Source organism: Limulus polyphemus, unplaced genomic scaffold (genome assembly GCF_000517525.1).
Source record: "Limulus polyphemus unplaced genomic scaffold, Limulus_polyphemus-2.1.2 Scaffold49, whole genome shotgun sequence".
Classification (NCBI taxonomy): Eukaryota; Metazoa; Arthropoda; class Merostomata; order Xiphosura; family Limulidae; genus Limulus; species Limulus polyphemus.
The window spans coordinates 419,771-439,888 of record NW_013665659.1 but is presented as its reverse complement, the minus strand read 5'-3'; the positions used below and the strand labels follow the sequence as shown (position 1 = coordinate 439,888).

The following is a 20,118-nucleotide window of genomic DNA, read 5'->3' as shown; positions in this document are numbered from 1 at the left end:
CATAACGGAGGATTTATCTGTGTTTATTCGCTGGGAGATTGAACATTACATGGTCCAATTAAGTGATGAGATTAGCACCCCCCCCCCCCCAATCGGCTTGGGATTAGTTTGCTCTTGCATATCATTGTGCAGACTCTTCTTTTCTAGACCAACAATTGTTAGGTTCCATTTTACCTGTTTGGGGTGCAGCCCCTGCATCTGTAAGACTGACACATGCCCAATTTTCCCACTTTCTTATGGTATCTCTCTTCCATCCATCTCCTCTCCGAGGCTCTCCACCAAAATCCTGAGGGTTTTTCTAGGGACATCCTCTCCCTTCTTTCCTCCATGTTTGTTGTCTTTGGCTCTGGCTTTACATATGTGGTTTTTCTGTTGTTGGAACCTTCGAGGTCATGATGCGACCTTAAATTGCATCCATTTACCATAATCTTATCTTCTGGATTTACATATGACCCCATTTCTGTGGTGATAAGTCTTTGACATGATCCCCGAGTCTTTGGAATCACGACTTGCATCAGTAAAGCTACAGTCTACCCTTTCCAACCTTGTTGCTTATTTGTCTCAGTCGGAGCCCAATATGGCACTTGCTACCATTTCCCATCCCTTACCTGTCCCTTCTTCTTGGGGTGCTTAGTCTCATCATTTTCGTCAATGATGCTTGTCACGTAACCAACAGTATCAATGACTACCTGGTGGAAGCTCGGCTTGCCGATTTTCTTCATCACTAGCATCCTTTCATCTAGGATCATTGGGTTCTTCAAGTTTTATTGGAAGGATTCGTGATTCTGTTTTTTCCCCACCTCCCATGTCTTCTATACCCATTTCCTTCCCTCTGCCTCAGGATACCATTACCAGCCAGTCTCTGTCAGAGGCGGTTCAAGAACTACTATCTCAGCAGGCCATCAAACCTGTTCTACATCCTTCACCAGGTTTTTAATTCCAGACTCTTTGTTGTTCCCAAGAAAACTGGGTACTGGAAGCCTGTCATCAATTTTTCCCATCTCAATCACTTTTTGCAATGGCCCCGTTTTACCATGGAGTCATTTCACACTCTTCAGTGGGAGTTTTCTTTGGGCTTATGAATGACCAAGATAGATGTTGCCAATGCTTATCTTCACACCCCAAAATCACCATGGTCTTGTCTGTATCTTTGGTTCATCCATCATGGAGTGGTTTATCAATTTTCCACCCTACCCTTTGGATTGGCTTCCACCATTTATGTTTTCAGTCAGGTGGTTAGAGCTTTTGCTCACCATATTCATGCTCTCAGATTGTGATTCCACCATTGTATGGATGACTGGCTTCTTCTGACACATTCTGAACTGGAATTGGCCAGCCATACTTGTCAGCTCCTTCTAGTGGCTGCTCAGGTGGACTGCTTAATCAAATTGGAGAAGTCATTCCTCCAACCTACCCAATATCTCGTTCACTTGGGTGTCTTTTTCGACACTCATCTCAGTTGGGCTCAACCTTCTCATCTATGACTTTTTTTTCCATGGAACTGTTAGTTTGCCATGCCCTTTCAGCTCCCTCACTTTCTGCTCGTGAGGTTCTATCACTTTTGGGGATGTGGTCTTCAATGACATCACTGGTCCCACACACACTTTTGCATATGCAATCCCTTCAGTGGGCTCTTCATGATCAATGGAACCTTGCTCTGGATCTCTTGTCAGTTCCCATTACCCTTCCTCCTATCCTGATGATCAAATCTGCATTGGTGGTTGTACAAGGCCCATATGTCAGGACATCCCACTTCCTTCTCCTCGCCTGGATTTACATCTTTTCATAGACCCATCACTTCAGGGCTGGGTACATGGTTCAATTACCAGGAAGCTTTGGGTCATTGATTTATAGACAAAAGATATTTGTATATTAATGTCCTTGAGCTTCTCGTGGTCCATTGGGCTTTGAATCACTTCCTTCCTTTTGCATATTGTCTGGTGATGATTCATTCTGGCAATTCTATGGTGGTAGCACATATCAATCACCAAGAGGACCTGGTCGAGATCTCTCTGTTTTCGATTGTTGGATTTACTATTTTGTTCCCACATGCACCACATTCATCTCCTTGCATGGCACATTCTGGTTGCTTTCAATCTTTTTGTGGATTGTCTTTCCTTCTCTGACCAAATATATCTGACAGAGTGGGCTTTATATCCCCTCGTTTTCCTTTCCATTGGCTTTACAATTGGTGTGGTTTTCCCCATGTAGATGCATTTGCCACATACTTCTATCACAAGTTACCCCTCTTTTGGTCCCTGGATCCTCATCTTTGGGCTCTGGCTCTCAATGCCATCAGCCAGGATTGATCCCACAAATTCCTTTATATTTATCCTCATATCCGATTACTTCATTGAGTGATCTCTCATCCATACTACTCTGTTTCGAGTCCTACTGATCACTTCTTATTGGCCATCTCAATCGTGGTTTCCATGATTACAACAACTGCAATTTTTCCCTCCAGTACCTCTTCCTTTGTCTCCCTCCATTCTTCATCAACCTTGGTCACTAATTATACCTTCAGCCATTCACGTCCTTCATCTTCATGTCTGGCTTTTATCCAGTCCTTGGTGAGGAAATCAGGTTTCTCTCATCGAATAGCTTTCCTTTTAGCTCGTTCCATATGGGATATTCCACCGACTGACCTACTGTGGCTTGAGGGTAGTTTCTCACATGGCTTTTCGACTGAGAATCTTCGGCTTATCGTTTTTACCTATACCATCGAGTTTTTGCTTCCCCTATCCTTACCATGTTAATGTGTTCCTTCCAGATTCATCATCCCCCCAGATGGCCTATCTTCTGGACTGGGATATTAATGTGGTCCTCTATTCCCTCACTTTGCCTCCATTTGAACCACTTTCCTTGTGTTCCATGTTTCACTCTTCCCTTAAAATGTATTTCCTCGTCTTCTCAGCTTATGGACATCAAAGGTCTGACTAGTTTGCCATTAACATTTCATGTACACTTTACCATCCTACCTATCTTCTCCATTATCCAGATTGTTCCTTCCTCCCTCTGTGACTAGGGAGGGTAGTTCCTCATTTTCACCTATATTCCTTCCATCTATTACTCATCTCTACCCCCATCCTGATCCAGATACACTTCTATGTCCAGTCCGTACTCATCATTGCTATATTGCAGGCAACAACATCCTTCCGTGGTATCCATTCCCGAATCTTTATCCCTTGGCAGTCTTCCTCTGTTCAGGATCTTTCCCCTTCTACCCTCACCAATTTTTTCCAGGTGTCTTCTCATCAGATTCGACACCTCACCTTTTCCCTCACATCTCGTCTTCATAAGCTATTGGAGAAAATCCTACAGTCGGGCATGTGGACTACACCTAACACATTTGTCTCCCATTATTTACACCATATCTCGGTTTCTTCTTCATTGGGTTTTCGTCTTCCACCTGTGGGTGTTCTTCAGGCTTCAGTGTGACTTTGACTGAGTAAGTTTAAATTCATACTTTTCTTTTACTTTCAAGGCCCTTGCTTCATTACTCATTATATGGATCCCTCTCTGTGGCAAGTGGTGCCTGACCAGTTGTTCATCAACTTGAAATCCACACTGTACAGCCATGTTGACTTGTGCTCTATCTTCCATGGCTTCACATGCTCACTGTTGAGATAGGATTTTCCACAAGATCGCTTGTAGGTAAATAACTTCATGATGTAATTGCTTCATAAACTTGCCCATTCTGGACCATACCACCCATGGACTGGGTAAAGCTGAAGGGGATACCTGAAGGGTTTCATGATCACCCATTGTACTGTCTCAGGTGATGACATTTATCCAGACTCTCCACCATGTTCTCACCCCCTTTCTTCTGGTGGAGTATGGGAGTCCTTACCACTTTTCAGTTTCAAGCCACTGAGGTGGTCGACAGTGGAAACATCCTCCTGAATGGGTTCCACATAAAGAGGGCTATAAACATTTAGTGCAGAGTAGGGCAGTGGTGTTCTGCATGTATAGATGGCATGATATCCTCCAATATGTAATATACACTCATAAAAGAGTGAGACGTCAAATTGCAGTTCATGATTTTGATTGGGAGCCCTCCTCCTACCCCCACATGGATGTTGGTATCCCAGGGCTAGGTTTTGGATTTAAAGTAGAACCAATCAATGTAAGTCCTCATACACCTTTATGGTTGTCTATATTCCTCCTTCAATCGTACTCATTCTGTGTTGTGGGTCACAGTGTAGGTAAGAGGAATTGTTCTGGTTCTGTCCTTTTTGCTATCCCTCATTGTAATGTATGCCAAGGATGTTGTCACTTTTCAGATGCTTCTGGTCAGTTTCGCTGTTGGGGGAGTTGAGTTATATTATATAGACATCCCATCTATACCAGATGTCGGGTCCCTGGATTGATAGATCATAGCTAACACGTGTCATGCTCAAGAGTTGGAGTGGTTCTAGATGCCCCCACAGTATGTTGACCTTGACATAAAGAGGATATTATTCTCATCCTACCCCCATGCGGATGTCAGTTTTCAGCGGCATGGGTTTTGGATGTAGTTGACTTACCGAGTACAGTCCATCAGGCCTTAACCACTCTACACCTAGGGTACATCCATTGTTTTACCCACTTTTATACTTTGTGGGATTGATTTGCATATATATTTACATGGTTAGAATCACTATCGTGCCACAGTTCTCTCCTACTTGGATGTACTCCTCTCTTTTACTGCTCTTATCTACTATTACACATCTAACGGATGGGCAAAGAGTATACCTGGTTCAGAAGTGCTGCAGTTCCCCTCATCAGATCTTTGGATCTGACTCTCTCATTTCTAGGGGTATCCTTCGGATGCTTTTGGGGGTACTTCTGTCATTCCCTCGCACTGGTCCCACCACCTAATCAATGTGGGATTCTAGCTAACCTTGTGAGAGGAGGGAACTACTACATCGGAAGTTATAATTTTCCTATAATGAAAATGTATTTTCGATACATACTTCCCTCTTCTCACACTTCCCACCCTTCCTCCCCACTTTAATTTGGTGCTTACATCTTCTGTCAAACCTCGAAGTGATAGTTTGGTAGAGGTGTATAGAGAGAGTCAAGTGTCATGTGAGTATGTCGCACTCCTATTGGTGGAGAAATGACACATGATGATTTACATGAGACATGTTGGAATCATTCAATTCTAATAGGGGGTGAGTAGAAGACATGTAGCATGCATAAAGAGAAATCTGCATATAGAGGGCAGCACTGGACGAGAATAGCTAATCTTGTGAGTGAAGGGAAATACCATATCGGAATTTCCATTTACAGATACTATTTTAAATTTTAGAATGACCACATCATAAATCTTAAGATATTATGTCAATTTAAATTTCACACATATAAAGAAATGTTTTGAGAAGTAACAAACTAAATGTTAACAATAGGCTTCTGTATGTTCTTCTTTTATTCCTAACAGTAGCCATATCTTAACTTATTGATTAGAAATACTGTAGCTGAGAATGTCAAAATTTTGTTAATCTTACAAATTCTCTTAATTTGAAGTAAGAATTAATGTTACCATAACAATAGAAAAACATAAAAAATCCTCTTTATATATATATAGGCCACAAGACAGGAATTGAAGCCAGATTAACCGGATGTACAAGAAAGACTTGAACTACACATTCATGATATTTCTAGACACAAAAAAGTGAAGGTTTGAAGTAAGAATTAATGTTACCATAACAACAGAAAAACATAAAAAATCCTCTTTATATATATAGGCCACAAGACAGGAATTGAAACCAGATTAACCGGATGTACAAGAAAGACCTGAACTACACATTCATGATATTTCTAGACACAAAAAAGTGAAGGTTTGCCAAAAAAATGTAATATAAAAATACATTTTTAAAAATTTCAATTAATAGTGTATTTTTGCAAGTTCATTTAAAATTAGCTGAAATTTTATATAACTAGAAATTGCAAGTCCAGAGCTTTTTATTACTTGTATCTGAGTACTTAATATAACTAGAATATATTTAATGTGCTAAAGTTAATTGTAATGTGAATGTACAAAAAACCTAATTATAAATTATTCAGATATGGAATGTATTATATTTAATATGGAATATCAACACAAGGTACCTAAATCATATGATGCTCTCGACTGGCCCACATCAATGATGTTATATATAGTAAGTTTTAAAGTTTTATATATATATATATATATATATAAAGTCTCACAAGAATACAGCTTATAATAGGTTAAAGTAGTTTTTTACAAATATTTTGACTTATAAGTAATGTACTCACAGGATCTGTTAGCATTGCTTTCAGGTGAGAAAATACAGCCAAAAATGCAAGTACTTCAAATATCATTAGGTTGACAGCACTGTAGCATGGGTAAATACTACTAATAGGCAATATAATCACGATCAGAACCACATATTCTGCATACAGTACCAACAGCCATGTTATTACTGCACAGATGATGCCACAAATGTCTTTTACAAACCAAAACCTCCTTCCACAACATTGGTTGTTCCTATCCAAAGCTAATGTTTCAGACATGGGTAAAGGTGAGGAAGAAAGTTGAACATGCCTTCAACTATATGAAAACAAGAAAGAAAACACTTTATATGCTGTAAATGCAGGAGCACTTAAAATATCTAAGCATAAAGTGTGAATTTTGATAATTTTTTTAGCATACACAGCAGGTATATAAACAGTCATTAAAGATAAAAACTAACACTTACAAGAGCAGAACAATAATTCATTCATCATGATTGTACATACATTGTATATAACATTATTAATATTTTCTGTAAATACTTATTCTATATAATTGATATCCTTCCTACAGTTAAAGGCAAAATCAAACATTGTATTGAAAATGATACCTTGACACACCCTAATGCATGATATAATAAACCCTTTTTAAAGTATAAATTCTGTGGTATTAGTATCTTAACACTTGCTTTCATGGAGCTCAAAAAATCATGATCAAATTGGAAGTAAGGTCAAATGACACTCTAGTTTACTAAATAAATGACTGATCATACACATCAGTCCATATTCTTAAAGAGACAAGTAGCATTTAGTCATGAAACAGAGCAATAACATGTCTTATTAAAATTCTGATAAAAAAACACTTTGTATAGTCATTTAACAAAGTTTAAAATTTTGTTGATGGTCAACATGGTTTCACCACAGGAAAATCTTGCCTTACTAATATTTAGAAATTCTCTAAATAGGTTACTGCTTATGAAGATAAGGATAAAGGTGTGGATTTGGTGTATCTGGATTTTCAGAAAGCATTTGACAAATTGCTTCACAAAAGGCTTAACAAAATGGTCTCTATAGATACGGTACAGATCTGGCTCACTGGATAGAAAAGTGGCTTAAAGATAGAAAGCAAAGCTTTGTTATAAATGGCGTTAAGTCAAATTGGATTAATATCACTCATAAATGGAGTACTTATGGGTCAGTGTTAGAACCTTTGCCATTTGTACTTTACATTATTGACATAGATGAAGGAATGCCAATAAATTACTTAAATTTCCTGATGATATTAAGGTCTTGGGTGTTGCTAACTTTGTGAGGAATAAGGCTGCTTTACAAGAAGGATATAAATCATTTGGTGAGTTGGGCAAATAAATGTCAGAGGAAGATACAACCAGATCATGCAAATAATGTGAGATAAAAGTATTGGGGGAGGTACACATACCAGCCTGCAGAATGTCCTCCAGCAGGCAATTCAAGGAAATTGAAATGTTATGAATCTGATGAGATGTGACTCACAGAAGTCTCCTCACCTCCATAGAGAGCCAAAAAGAAGCGATATAGATCAATTTTCGTACCACCTTTACAAAATAACCAGGGATAAATCCCAGGAAACTGAAGGATCTCAGTGAATAAAAGGTCATTGCCTAGCACTTCTTAAGGGATTAGTGCAGGCAACATAACACCTCGAGGCCCTCACTGGAAATAACAAACGATCGGGATTCAATTGGTCATAGAGGTGAATAATAGTGGTCAGATGAATTAATGAAAAGGATTTATCCCCATCCCTGGCTGCTAGTGTCTTAGGTAAGAAGGAACTGTCTGGGTATAGGAGGGCATGGAGAGAATGATAAAGCATCCTGTGCACATGCAGTGCAAATGACATTGACTGGTGACACCCACAAGCCAGCAGCAATAAAAAACAAACCTTAAGGGAAAGGTGATACATGAGGCTAAGGCCTCAAACCAATGTTAAAAAAGAGCATGTAATACTACCTTAATATCCCAATTAGGTAACTGAAATGGTTGTTTTGGACGAAGGACCCGAAAGAAATTGGAGACCTGGAGAGCACTGAGGACTCAAATAATTTTTGTCTCTTTGAATATCTAAAGGTAATTGATAGGGCTGCCTAATATGAGATGATTGTGGAAAATGCAAAAACCTTGTCAGAGAGCCAGGTCAAAAAATGAGTTATGGTTGGCATTTCTGGACAAAGTGGGTTCAACCTCCTTGCAATTCACCATTGTTGAAGTGTGTGCCATTTTCATTGATAAATGTCCATCATGGGACTATGCACAGACTGAGACAGATACATGGCAACTTTAGAAGTTAAACCCTGCGAAGGACTGCATAACCTCCATGCATGAAGCTTGAGCTTCAAGATGGCTGCATGTATGATGTCAGATAGTAGCTACCTCAACAGAGATGGCCAAAGAGGAAGTGGAAGAGGTGGACACTCTTGAAGGTACTGCGAAAGCAGAAACCAAGGTTTAGCTGACCAATCTAGTGCTACCAACAGAAGCTGACAAGGGATTGAACAAATTACAGCTAGTATTCTGGGTAATATATGGATCGGTGGGAAGGCATAGAGGTGCAATCCCATCCAGTCCTGACTGAAAGCATCTATTGCCAATGCCCGAGGGTGAGCTACCAGAGAACAAAATTCTGGTAGCTGAGTGGTAAATGCATCGACCATCAGAGTCCTAAATGAGAGCAAGTCCAATGAAAAACCTTGTGATTCAACATACATGCTGTCGGGAGAATACGATTTATTTGCCACCAAATTCATCACCCCTGGAACAAGGAAAGCTAATAGAATGATATGCTGGGAGTGGGCCTAATAAAAAAGATCCAAGTTAGTAAACAAAGTGACCAGGCCTGAATGCAAGATACCATCATGGAATTGTCGAAGTGAAGCATGATGATTTTTCCACTCAATAATTCCAGATCATGAGACATCACCTTTTGAAGAGCAATAAATTCAAAAACATTGATATGTAGGGAAGCCTCATCATCCATCCTTAGGCCCTGGAGTTCCTAATTGCTGAAATATGCATCCCAGCCCTGAAGTGAGGCATCCATGAAGAGATGGATCTCTGGATTAGGTGGCCGCAGAGGAATGGCCATCGTAGTATCGTTCCGATCTAACCACCATACGAGATCGAAGAGACTGGGGAATCCAGTGCATTGCTGTTCATGATCCATTAGCCACATAGAGACCACTGAAGGGATCTTATGTGTACTCATTCTAAAGGAATGAGGGATTTAAGTGATGCCAACATCCCCAAAAGAGAAAGAACTATCCACGCAGTTGGAGCAGAAGTCAGACTTCCTGTTCCATAGCATGGAGCAAAATAGGAGTCGGCTGTGCCCTAATGAGATATGTGTTGAAAAAGACACCAAGGTGGATGATATATAGTTTAAAGTGAGGATAGATTTCTCAGCTCTAATAATAAAGTTGAATAGAAGCAGAACTATGACCCCTGTACGAGCTGAGGTAAGTTGAGAAGCCATTGGTGAATGCAGACAGACAACATCAACCCTTGATTCCAATGGCTCTGGAATGCCTGCAGAAATCAAGAGTCGGAGAAAGGGGGCCTCATGTAATTCTCAGAGGGTGGCAGCTGTTAGACAAATGCCCTCCAACAACGAATCTCAACCCAACAAATCCGAACAACACACCAGAAGCTGACAATTGAACCAAGGTACAAGCTAATGATGGTCCTAACTTGTCATCAAATTGATGTGGTGATCACCAAAAGGCTTCCAACAAAAGTTGGAGAATGATAAATATCTTAGCACCACAATTAGGGTAAGACAAGTCCTAGGAAGTTGTGATCTATTCAGGTTGACCACAGACTCCATTCTGGAACTTCACATTTCCAGGAGCAGACCTCTTCTTTGGGAGTCTAAATATGCATCCAACTGGCAGTAGTAGGCTAAAGCATGTTGTTCCGACAAACGTGGCAGACAAGGCATAGCTGTCTCTTCATGTAACTCAGCAGTAAACATCTCTGCATGAACTGCAATATCAGGAGATGTAGGGAGAAATAAGTATTTGCCCTCAGACCTTTCTGCCATCAAGGAAGGTGCAGACTCAAAAGCAAACAGGGAAAACCTAAAACATCATATACTTGTTTTATCAACTGAAGAAAAGGAACAGGAGACAGCTAATCCAAATTGGCCTCATGAGAAGCCGACTGAAAAAAGGAAGGCATTGGAAAGAAGAGAATCTAAATTCTCTCCATAATGACTAGATTCACTCACAAGTGCAGCCTCAGAGCCCCTCCAAGAAACACCCCCAGATCAAATATATGTCTACATCTCAATATGTATAAGGTCACAGACAGCCTCAACTGAGAGTGACTCCCCCCACCCCTCCACTGTTGAGCAATGTGAGATAGAGTTGGGATGGGAGAGACATGATTTGCTTCCATGTTGAAAACAGTAAATGAGGAATTTATGACATATATTGGCTTGCCAAACTAAAAATAATTTTTTGTTGTTGTTTTGAAAATCAGCTCGGTAACACAAAGTACTTCCAATGGTCGTAGTACAGAAAAACCCGCTAGTGAATACTTTGTTGATAAAAAGTGATAATATTATCTGAATAAGGTACTTATATACAGTACCAAGATAGAGGGCACACTGATGTATGTGGAGAGTGTCACAAGACAGATATCACCATGGGCAATTAAATGGGGAATAAAAGACTGGAGAAAGTGAGAAAAAATCATACCAATGCTCAGATTGGCAAAGGAAGAAAGCTCTAGCAGTTAAGTAATAACTGTAGCATGAGAGGAGATAAGTATGTTTTGGAAATAACCTTAACAGTTACGGAAGAAAACTATCTTGGTGTTCTGGATGATCAGTCTCCGAATCCATTTAGGCAGTGTACTGTTGCTAGTGGTAGGGCAAATGGGATTTTATTTTGTATTCACAGAAGTATTGAACATAAGTCAAAAGAGGTTATAATAATATTGTATAGGTCACTGGTTAGAGTTAGCCAATTTAAATGATATAACTGATTACCTACAAGCAGTGATTCCACTGATTTGTACAAGGAAAACTAACTGAATAATCAGAATTACAATTAATTATAATCAGTGTTTCTGATTTTACTGCTTTTGATTATTCAAATACTCAATTGACCAAATTATGATTAAATTGATTCACTCAAGACTAATCAACTAATCGAAATTAAGGTTTCTGATTACTATTTTCAGTTATTTCACTATCCAAGTAATTAAAACATTGCTATTATATTTGTTTGTAATTAAGCAAAATGCTACATAATAGGCTATCTGTTCTCTGCCCAATTTTAGCCTTATATGTTTCTTTTTAATTCAAGTTTGTTCAGCTTTTGTGATTTGAGGGTCTTGGGTTCAACTTCCATTGCTATCACCCTGTCTTTGTTATGTCACTAATTTTGAACAGCTGACCAGAGGGAAGGCAACTGGCTGAAAGCACCTGCCACCAACATTTCTTCCTCTTCATTTTTCCTTTTTTTAACTGCTGACTAGAGAGAATGGATCTAGCTGACACTAACTGTCATCTACTTTTCTGTTTGTCCAAGCTGTGATTTGTTTTGAGAAATGCTGTACTAACTATTTATACAAACTGAATCAATTAGTGGAGCCATTAATTAGCAAATACCACTAACTGTACAGATCTATTACTGGTCAGACCACATTTGGAGTATTGTATTCAGTCTTTGACTCCATACCTTAGAAAATATATTGAATTATTAGGAAGAGTTCAGAGGAGAGCTACTAGGATAATACCTGGGATGGAAAGGTTGTCATACACAGATGGGTCAAGATCTCCAATATTATTTTCTCTTGAAAAAAAGAAGAGTTAGAGGGGATCTTATTGAGGGGTTTAAGATTGTTACAGGAATTGATAGTGTCAATGCAACATCTTGTTTTGAATACTTAATGGTAAGAATGATAGGACTAAGGAACACAGGTTTAAATTTTGGAGGGCAGGAGCCATCTTCAGCTAAGACAGTTTGAAGGTGGATGCAGTAAATTTAAGGGAGTTTAAGAGAAGTCTTGATAAATATTTTAATGATAAAAGAGTTAGCTTTCTCTTTAAATTTTAGTTTAGTGAATGGTTAGGTCTATTGGACCATCATGGCCCTTGTTGTCCTTAAATTTTGTGTTAAATATTAGGCATATTACACATAAGCATTGGAAACCTTTATTTAAACTTTTTATCAATTAAGTATTAAATTTGTATAATGCTTTGTCTTTTAATGAGTTATGCATTTACTTTGAATTTGTTCAAACTTTTTTACAATAAGTATATAACTGTGAATAAAAAGTCATGTTTACTGTAAGTAGGGATGGTGATCTCAGATGGTTGTCAGATAATAATCTCAATGGTCTGAATGCTCACTTGCTGTACAGGTGGAGGGCAAAAATAATGCAGCCCCCATCCAGTGGCTCAGCTGTATATCTGTGGACTTGTAACGCTATAAATCAGGTTTTGATACTAGTGGTGGGCACAGCACAAATAGCTTATTGTGTAGCTTTGTATTTAATTATAAAGAAGACTGCAGTACCCTCTTAACCAAATGGCAGGAGTGACTGCTAGGCATATTACGTCATCAAAAATGAACAGTGCAAAGCAGCTTCAGCGACATATTATATCTCTATCTGTATGTTCTTAAATCACTGTAAGGTATGATTAAGAAAAAACGAACTTCATATGCACAATGGCATTTTTTGCTTTAAACTTTAATAGTCAAGAAATATGAACAGAAAGTACAGATTCTGAGCCATCAAATTACTACTGTAAGGTACAACCAACAAGACATCATGAGTTAAGGATGATTTACACAGCTCTAGTATAAGTCATTTCGAATCAGTTGTACTAAAACTGTTGCATCTTTTAGGAGAGTTAATGTATAGTGAATCTAGTTCATGTGTTATTGAAACCAAATATAACTCTTATGCATACATGAAAGCAACATTGATAAAATGTTCAATTATGATCTTAGCCATGACCTATGATGTCAATTAATTTGTTAGTAAGAACCATGTTATTTTCAGCAGTATTATAGTATACTATTAAGAGATAGCTAATATAAATTGTATAAGAACATAACAAAACAAAAGATAAAAGACCATGCAACTTGCTGAGGTTGATCCTCTAGTTACTAAGAGAAATAAGTAATCAAACCAAGTTAAATGTGAACATTCACATCCAAATACTTATTTCTAGTTATTGCATTTATATTTAGCATTTTTGTTTTGTTTGTTCAAAAACATTTTAACATCATTATTTTATGAATAATTTTAAAATAAAAATATTTTTATTTTTCACTGTTTTGTGACCTGCAGTTTTGGTAAATTGATAAGTGAAAAATAATTTTATTTATGAACATATTTAAACTTCCTGCCCTTAAAATTATGTATTAAAACACTTGTAACAACAAGAATACCCAAATGATGATTCAATGCATTATAATCACTGTACATTTTAGCTTTCTTGTATATTGATTTATATCATCGCATATTCCAGTCCGGGTGATGTATAAAGTTGGCTTGATTAATATTTAAGTTATTTTTTCATTCTTAACTTACTTTTGATCAGAAATTATCAATCAATATGGTATTTAATTTTTTTAATTTCAACACTGAAAAAGATATATCTTAGACAGATTGTACAAATCACTAAGTATTTTAAATATCTGTATACACTAGCCACTAACTCTTCCATAAACCTCATATAACAAACCCAGAATTTAAGCCTCTCCTTATATCTCACATTTCTCAAGTCAGGTCTAAGGCTCAAATGCAGTAGCTTATCAAAGCACTGTTTCCAACATCCTTGCTATAATACGAATATTAAAACCGCACAACACTCTAAATGAGATCTCAACAAGTTTACTCTTTAATTCTATATTACAAAATATTTGCAGTAGTTTTTAATTAACTGTATTACATCAATTTTAAATTTTATTACACTTATATGCCTAAAATGCAAGAGGATTATTCTGGAAATGAATATATCTTCTAATGTTGTACCTATTTTTATTCAGTAAGTGCTACATAGTTCCAAGCTAGTAATTCAAACTAAAAAAAAAAAAAGATTACAAAATTATTTTTAAAAAGTGGTAGATTATAAATTTTTTTGACATTTAACTATAAAATAAGTATAATATATATATAGTTCCCTTGCTGCAATTATTGCAATTAAAACAATACTGTATTCAAATACCTGAAACAATTAGAGGGCTAGTCTATTGTGGTATGGTATATATTAATAATGATCATACAATTGATATAGTAATAGTATTCTATTTCTAACAAATCTGAAATTTAGCTATAAGCAATTTTACTGGCTATGTTAAACTTTTAGAAAGTATTTGCAAAATATGAGTATGATCTATTATTTGTAATATATTTGAGCAGAATATAGCGTGAAACTTGTGTGAATTACTGCACATGAAATAACTTATGATTGACCGAGAGATTTCAGTCACACTTACAAGTTACAATACAATAAATATTTTCTACTCTTATAGAATTACAAGTATTATCACTAGGGCTTGATATAACTATTAAAATTTCAAGTTAAAAACTTAAATATTAAAACTGAATTCTAACTTGAAGAGTGGAAATTTGGAAGATCACAAATTTAAACGAAACACAATATAACTTTTTTGGTCCAACATGTCATTGTTGGAGTTATATATTGACAACTAGCAAACTAACACTAATAGTAATAGTACTATTACTAACCAGTATAAACACTATACTATAATTATAGTAATACTCTTAATATTACTAACTAAACTAGTATACTAATACATTTTGTACTACTACTAGTAATATTAATAATAGTATTACACTACCAACTGCTACATACCACTAATGAGGTTCGCTAACCATGTTGAATTATTGTAATCACAATAAAGCCATAAAATACTCATTCAATACTCTAAAACATCTGACTTTTAAATTTATTGTCTAATGCAACTGTAATTCTAACATATTAAGTATTATATTCCACTTCAACTGTGTAATATAATAATATTTACATCATAACAACACAGTCAGTAAAGCATAAACGAAGCGCCACCTACGTATATCAAATCCAAATTTAGTTGTAAGCATTGCACTAAACTCAAATAAGTATAATTTGCAAACTGTTCCATTTACTAAAAGATGACAAATAATATCGTTGCGTCAGCGAAGTCACGTGACTAGTGTGACGCCACATTTCTAGAACTATCTTGTTCCTTCATGAATGCCTTAGCATTTACTAGATAGGGTAGTATGGTATATATGTATAAGAGGGTGACAACGTGACGCAATAATGTGTGTGTAGACAGTGAATAATTGATCTGCAGTCAGAGAGTATTATTGAGCACGTTCGTTGTTATAACGTTTGTTTTAGCGCGATTGTTGAAATTAAGTGTATCGTAAAGTTATATTCGGAAAGAATAAACCAGTTTTATTAAGTAAGGACTTGTGTCGCTAAAGTTTCGTCGGAACGAAGTTACGGAAAGTTAATTAACAAACGGTTACGTAACAATATAATGTTGCGTATCTGCTAGTTTGTTAATTTCCGGTAGAAATTCTTTCAGAGGAACTTCAGCGATACAAGTCCTTTCTTTATTAAAACTAGTTTATTCTTTCTCGATAAAACTTTGTAATACACAGAATTTCCACAGTCACTTTAAACTTAACAATCTTTATAACACAAACTATAAATCACAGTGATTCACACACTTTCCTTGCGGTGCCTATTGTTCGCTTGACTCAATTATCTCTATCTTCAATCTATCTGCATATCTATCTCTCGCTGGCATCGCATATTTCTGGCAGGTATTTTGATTTAAGCTTAATTATTTCAGAGGAAATAATTAATAATCAAGGGTGCTAGAAGATTAGCAATCCTCCTTCACCCTGCTCGAGGCAAGAGGCTAAAGTTTAATGAGTGGTCAGCGATTTAATGAGCCATATGGGCGAAGAAGTATGAGAATAAATAATTAAATGAAAAATTAATAATAATAATAAGTAAAGGGAACGAAAAAAATCTTTCACTGGCTTTATTTGCCGGGCTTATATACTAAAAAAGAGGGCGCCTGCAACAAACTCGGGCCTCTCCAATAATTCATGATCCTTCCTGAAACTCCAGCGCACATGCTCCCAGGGTCACGCGACTTACGCTGTCGTAACAAAAACAAAGTATTTACCGTTAATTTTATTTCTTACAATCAAATTGAAGCCAATTTTTCCTTTTTGAAGTTAAAAAGTAGGAATAAAAAAGAGTTTTTATTTGCAAGTAATACCAACACGATAATAATGCTGTGCCTGTTCGAGGCATTGATATAAATTTGTTATTTATATCTATGACTCGAGGAATCCGAATGTAGTGTGTTTGTGATTTGCCCTTGAAAATTACAAAATAAAAAGGTAATAGTTTTGAGTATAAGAATCTAGAAGAGACACATCTTTCATCATAAAGTCTAGTTTGAATGTAGTTCTTAAAAAGTGGGTATCGTGATGTGTTCAAGAATAATATTCTATTATTTTGCAGAATGTTTGGCTAATAAATAAAAACGAATTAAATGTTGTTGTTTGCAGTTAAGCACAAATCTACACAAAGAGCTATTTGTGTTCTGCCCGCCACGAGAATCGAAACCTGGTTTCTAGCTTTATAAATCCGCGCACATACACTGTGCCACAAGGAGACATTAAAATAACGGTGTTGGAATTTTTCTCTTAGTGAGCCATCCAATGGGTCAGTGGTATTGTTTGTTTGTTTGTAATTAAGCACAAAGTTACACAAGAGACCACCTATCGAAACCCGAATTCTAGCATTGTAACTCCGCAGACACACCGCTGTGCCACTGGGGGGCGGCTCAGTGGTAAGTCTGTAGGCTTATAACGCTAAAAAACAGGTTTCGATATCTGTGGTAGGCACAGCACAGATAGACTACTGTGTAGCCTTGCGCTTAACAACAAACACTTCCTTTGTTTTTTGGAAATATTTTGAATTATGTTTGAGATAATTATTATTTTGTAAACAACTCTAGTTAGAGTTAATTTGGAATATTGTATTAAGTTGGTATTATGATAATTGTCGTAAAGAAAATTATTGTTGTGATGATATTCATATCATCATGTTTTACTCTTCCATGACTAATATAAAACATACCGTTATTCAGGTAATTTTTCAATATGTTTGTGTACATGTTCTTGCATGTAGTTAGCATTTTTTTTTGTAAACCGGATGCAAGATATCGTACATTTGCGTTAATCCTCTTGTGCCACATACAAATGTATGCGGTTGAAATTCTATTATGTTACTTTTAGAAAGAAAGATTTGTTAAAAATAGTATTAAGCTTATTGCGATGTAATATCGCACAATGTCCAGTCTGTACCCTGAAATAATTAATATGTATTTTGAAGAGTTTCGGTTTCCTACCTCTATTGCTTGGCATGGCCTGGTGGTTAGGAATATACCTTCTACTGAACATGGAGTATTGGTACAATTTTTTGTATATAATTTCATTGACCGTCAAAATTTTTATTTTCATGCGCTTTTAATGCGGTAATTCAGTCTAGGGATATATTATTAGAAACGCATTACTACTACTACTGGGCATAGTATGGCTGCTTGTACTTTTATAGACTTTATAGTGGTTTGGCACTTTCTGATTAGTTGGATGACAACAAATCTTAGTGTAAATTTTTAACATGTGACTTTCTGCTGATGCATTTCATTTAAGCATATTAAAGGGTTGGTGTTCTTCTACTATTTGTGGCTTATACCCTTTTCCACACCGTTTCCACAATTCTTCACAATGGCTTAAATAATAAATTTCTTTGTTTGTTTACTGGTAGTTAAGCACAAAATTATCCAATAGGCTAACTGTGCTATGTCAGCAACTGATATCTAAACCAGATTTTTAGCGTTATGAGCCCACAAACTCACCTCTGAGCCACTGGAGGCACATACATAATCATAAATCTAATATATAAAGTTGAGGTGTTGTCTGTTTGTTCACACCTTTCAGCCATCTGTTGCTTATACGTTTCCACATTTCTTGATCAATCAGCACCAAACTTGACACAGTGGTGTGGGATGACATGAGGAAAGTCATGAAGGGGTGGGATTGGACTCCCCATCTTCTACATAAATAAACGTCAATATATGTTTGTATCTGTTCCTTATACGTTACCACATTTCTTGTTTCTTGATCAATCAGCCCCTAAATATAACACAGTGATACAGGATGACACGAGGAAGGTCATGAGTCCCCCCCCCCCCATTCAATTTCATATCTAATTTCGGAGAAAACTACCAAATCAGCACAACTTGGCACAGTGATGTAGGATGGTATATGGAAAATCATAATGGGGTTGGACCCAAATCTAATTTAATTTTGATAGCATTCTTGAAAACAGTATGCCTTTCTTTTCAGTACTGGTACCTTTATGTATTTCTATTGGACTTTTAATGTTTATAATGTTAAGAAAAAAATAGAAGCACAATTTACCATCCTTTGTTACAAACGAGTTTTTATTTCACCCGTCCAACGGACGAGTACTCCAGCTAGTAGACATGTAAAGAAAGAATATTAGTAACTTAACTTTGAGTTAAACCTCTTCCATGTCAGAAAAGCATATATATAGCTGATGCTTAACTTTTGGCACCTTCATATAAAAGTGCTTTTTGTAATATGCAGAAATGTCATATGTTTCTATCTGCTTGAATTTTACTGGGACTTTGAAAAAAGTTCTTTTATTTAGTTTGTATGCAGTTTTAACATAAACACGTGCTCCAGAAAGTCATTGAGATTACCTTGTTTTAGTTTAGTTGCTTTGTTTCTTCGTTCTCTAAAGTACATAATATCCATTCAGCCCGAGAGAACATCTGGGTTGAAAGGATTAGTGACTGTAATATTTTTTGCTAGCCGAATTGTTACTATCTCTATGGGTAAAGAAACTGAGTTTATCTGTTGAATTCAGGTACATATTCGAGAAAAAACTTACTTTATGGTCGTCGTGTTTAGTTCAACAGAAGTCTATTTCGCTCTTGGTTGTTTGTTTATTTGTTTTAAAGCAAAGACACGTTGGGCTATTTTCTGTGTCCACCGCAGGGAATCGAACCCCGGATTTTATCGTCATAAATCCGTAGACTTACCACCCGGAAACTGTCCATCTCGATAGAAAAAACCTGTCGAACTAATCACAGTCCAGTAGAAGTGACTGTCTTTCGTGTGCGCAAATATGCCCAGTCTCATTATTTTACAGAAATGCTAGGACAACTTAGTCATGTTATCAGGTTTTCTCCATTTCCTAAGCGAATCTGTTGTTATTAGCAGGTCTAATTATTTAATACTTGTAGGGAAATCAGTTTTACCTAGAATACATTTTCACATTCCGCTGGACAAGTTGCCATTTTACAGCCGAATAGCCTGAATCAAATTTTGGGTAAAGTATCTGCACACAACGATCGGGTGTGAACGAGCTTCAAACACGAAACTTTTGATTATAAATCCAAAGCACCAACTATAAGGTGAAATTACCTTAGTAGGTGAATCGTTGAATTCTTTCTTCTGCGTATGCAATTTCTGTTTTAATTAAAAATATGGAAACAAAGCATGAAAATCAGAAAACTTTGACAAAACAAACAAATGTGTACAGTTTAAATGTAGAAAGCTGGCAAAACATCAAAAACCAATAGGCCTAAAATTTATGATAAAAATCAAGTTAACTGTAGATGTTCCTATCCTCACATTTTTTTTTTTTTTCGTTATTGTTGCTATTTGTCCATTGCAGTATTAGAAAATCAAGCGCAAGTGAATTCTGGATTTGGATTTAGTCGTATAGTTGTGTGCGAACTGGGAGGGTCAAGTTCT

The 20,118-nt window shown here is 36.6% G+C and overlaps 1 protein-coding gene across 5 annotated transcripts in view; it reads right to left on the bottom strand.

The window, feature by feature from the left end:
* LOC106462927 (palmitoyltransferase ZDHHC3-like) overlaps positions 1–15,382 on the bottom strand; it is a 39,505-nt gene extending 24,123 nt beyond the window's left edge. The window contains exons 1-2 of one of the 5 annotated variants that reach the window (XM_013922905.2): positions 15,327–15,382; positions 6,262–6,556 (exon numbers count right to left, since the gene is read on the bottom strand). In XM_013922905.2, coding sequence (XP_013778359.1) covers positions 6,262–6,519 — 258 coding nt within the window. In that variant the 5' untranslated portion in view covers positions 6,520–6,556; positions 15,327–15,382. The other 4 variants (XM_022390498.1, XM_013922898.2, XM_022390508.1 and 1 more) reach the window with 4 other exon arrangements.
* Between the last annotated feature and the right edge of the window lie 4,736 nt (positions 15,383–20,118).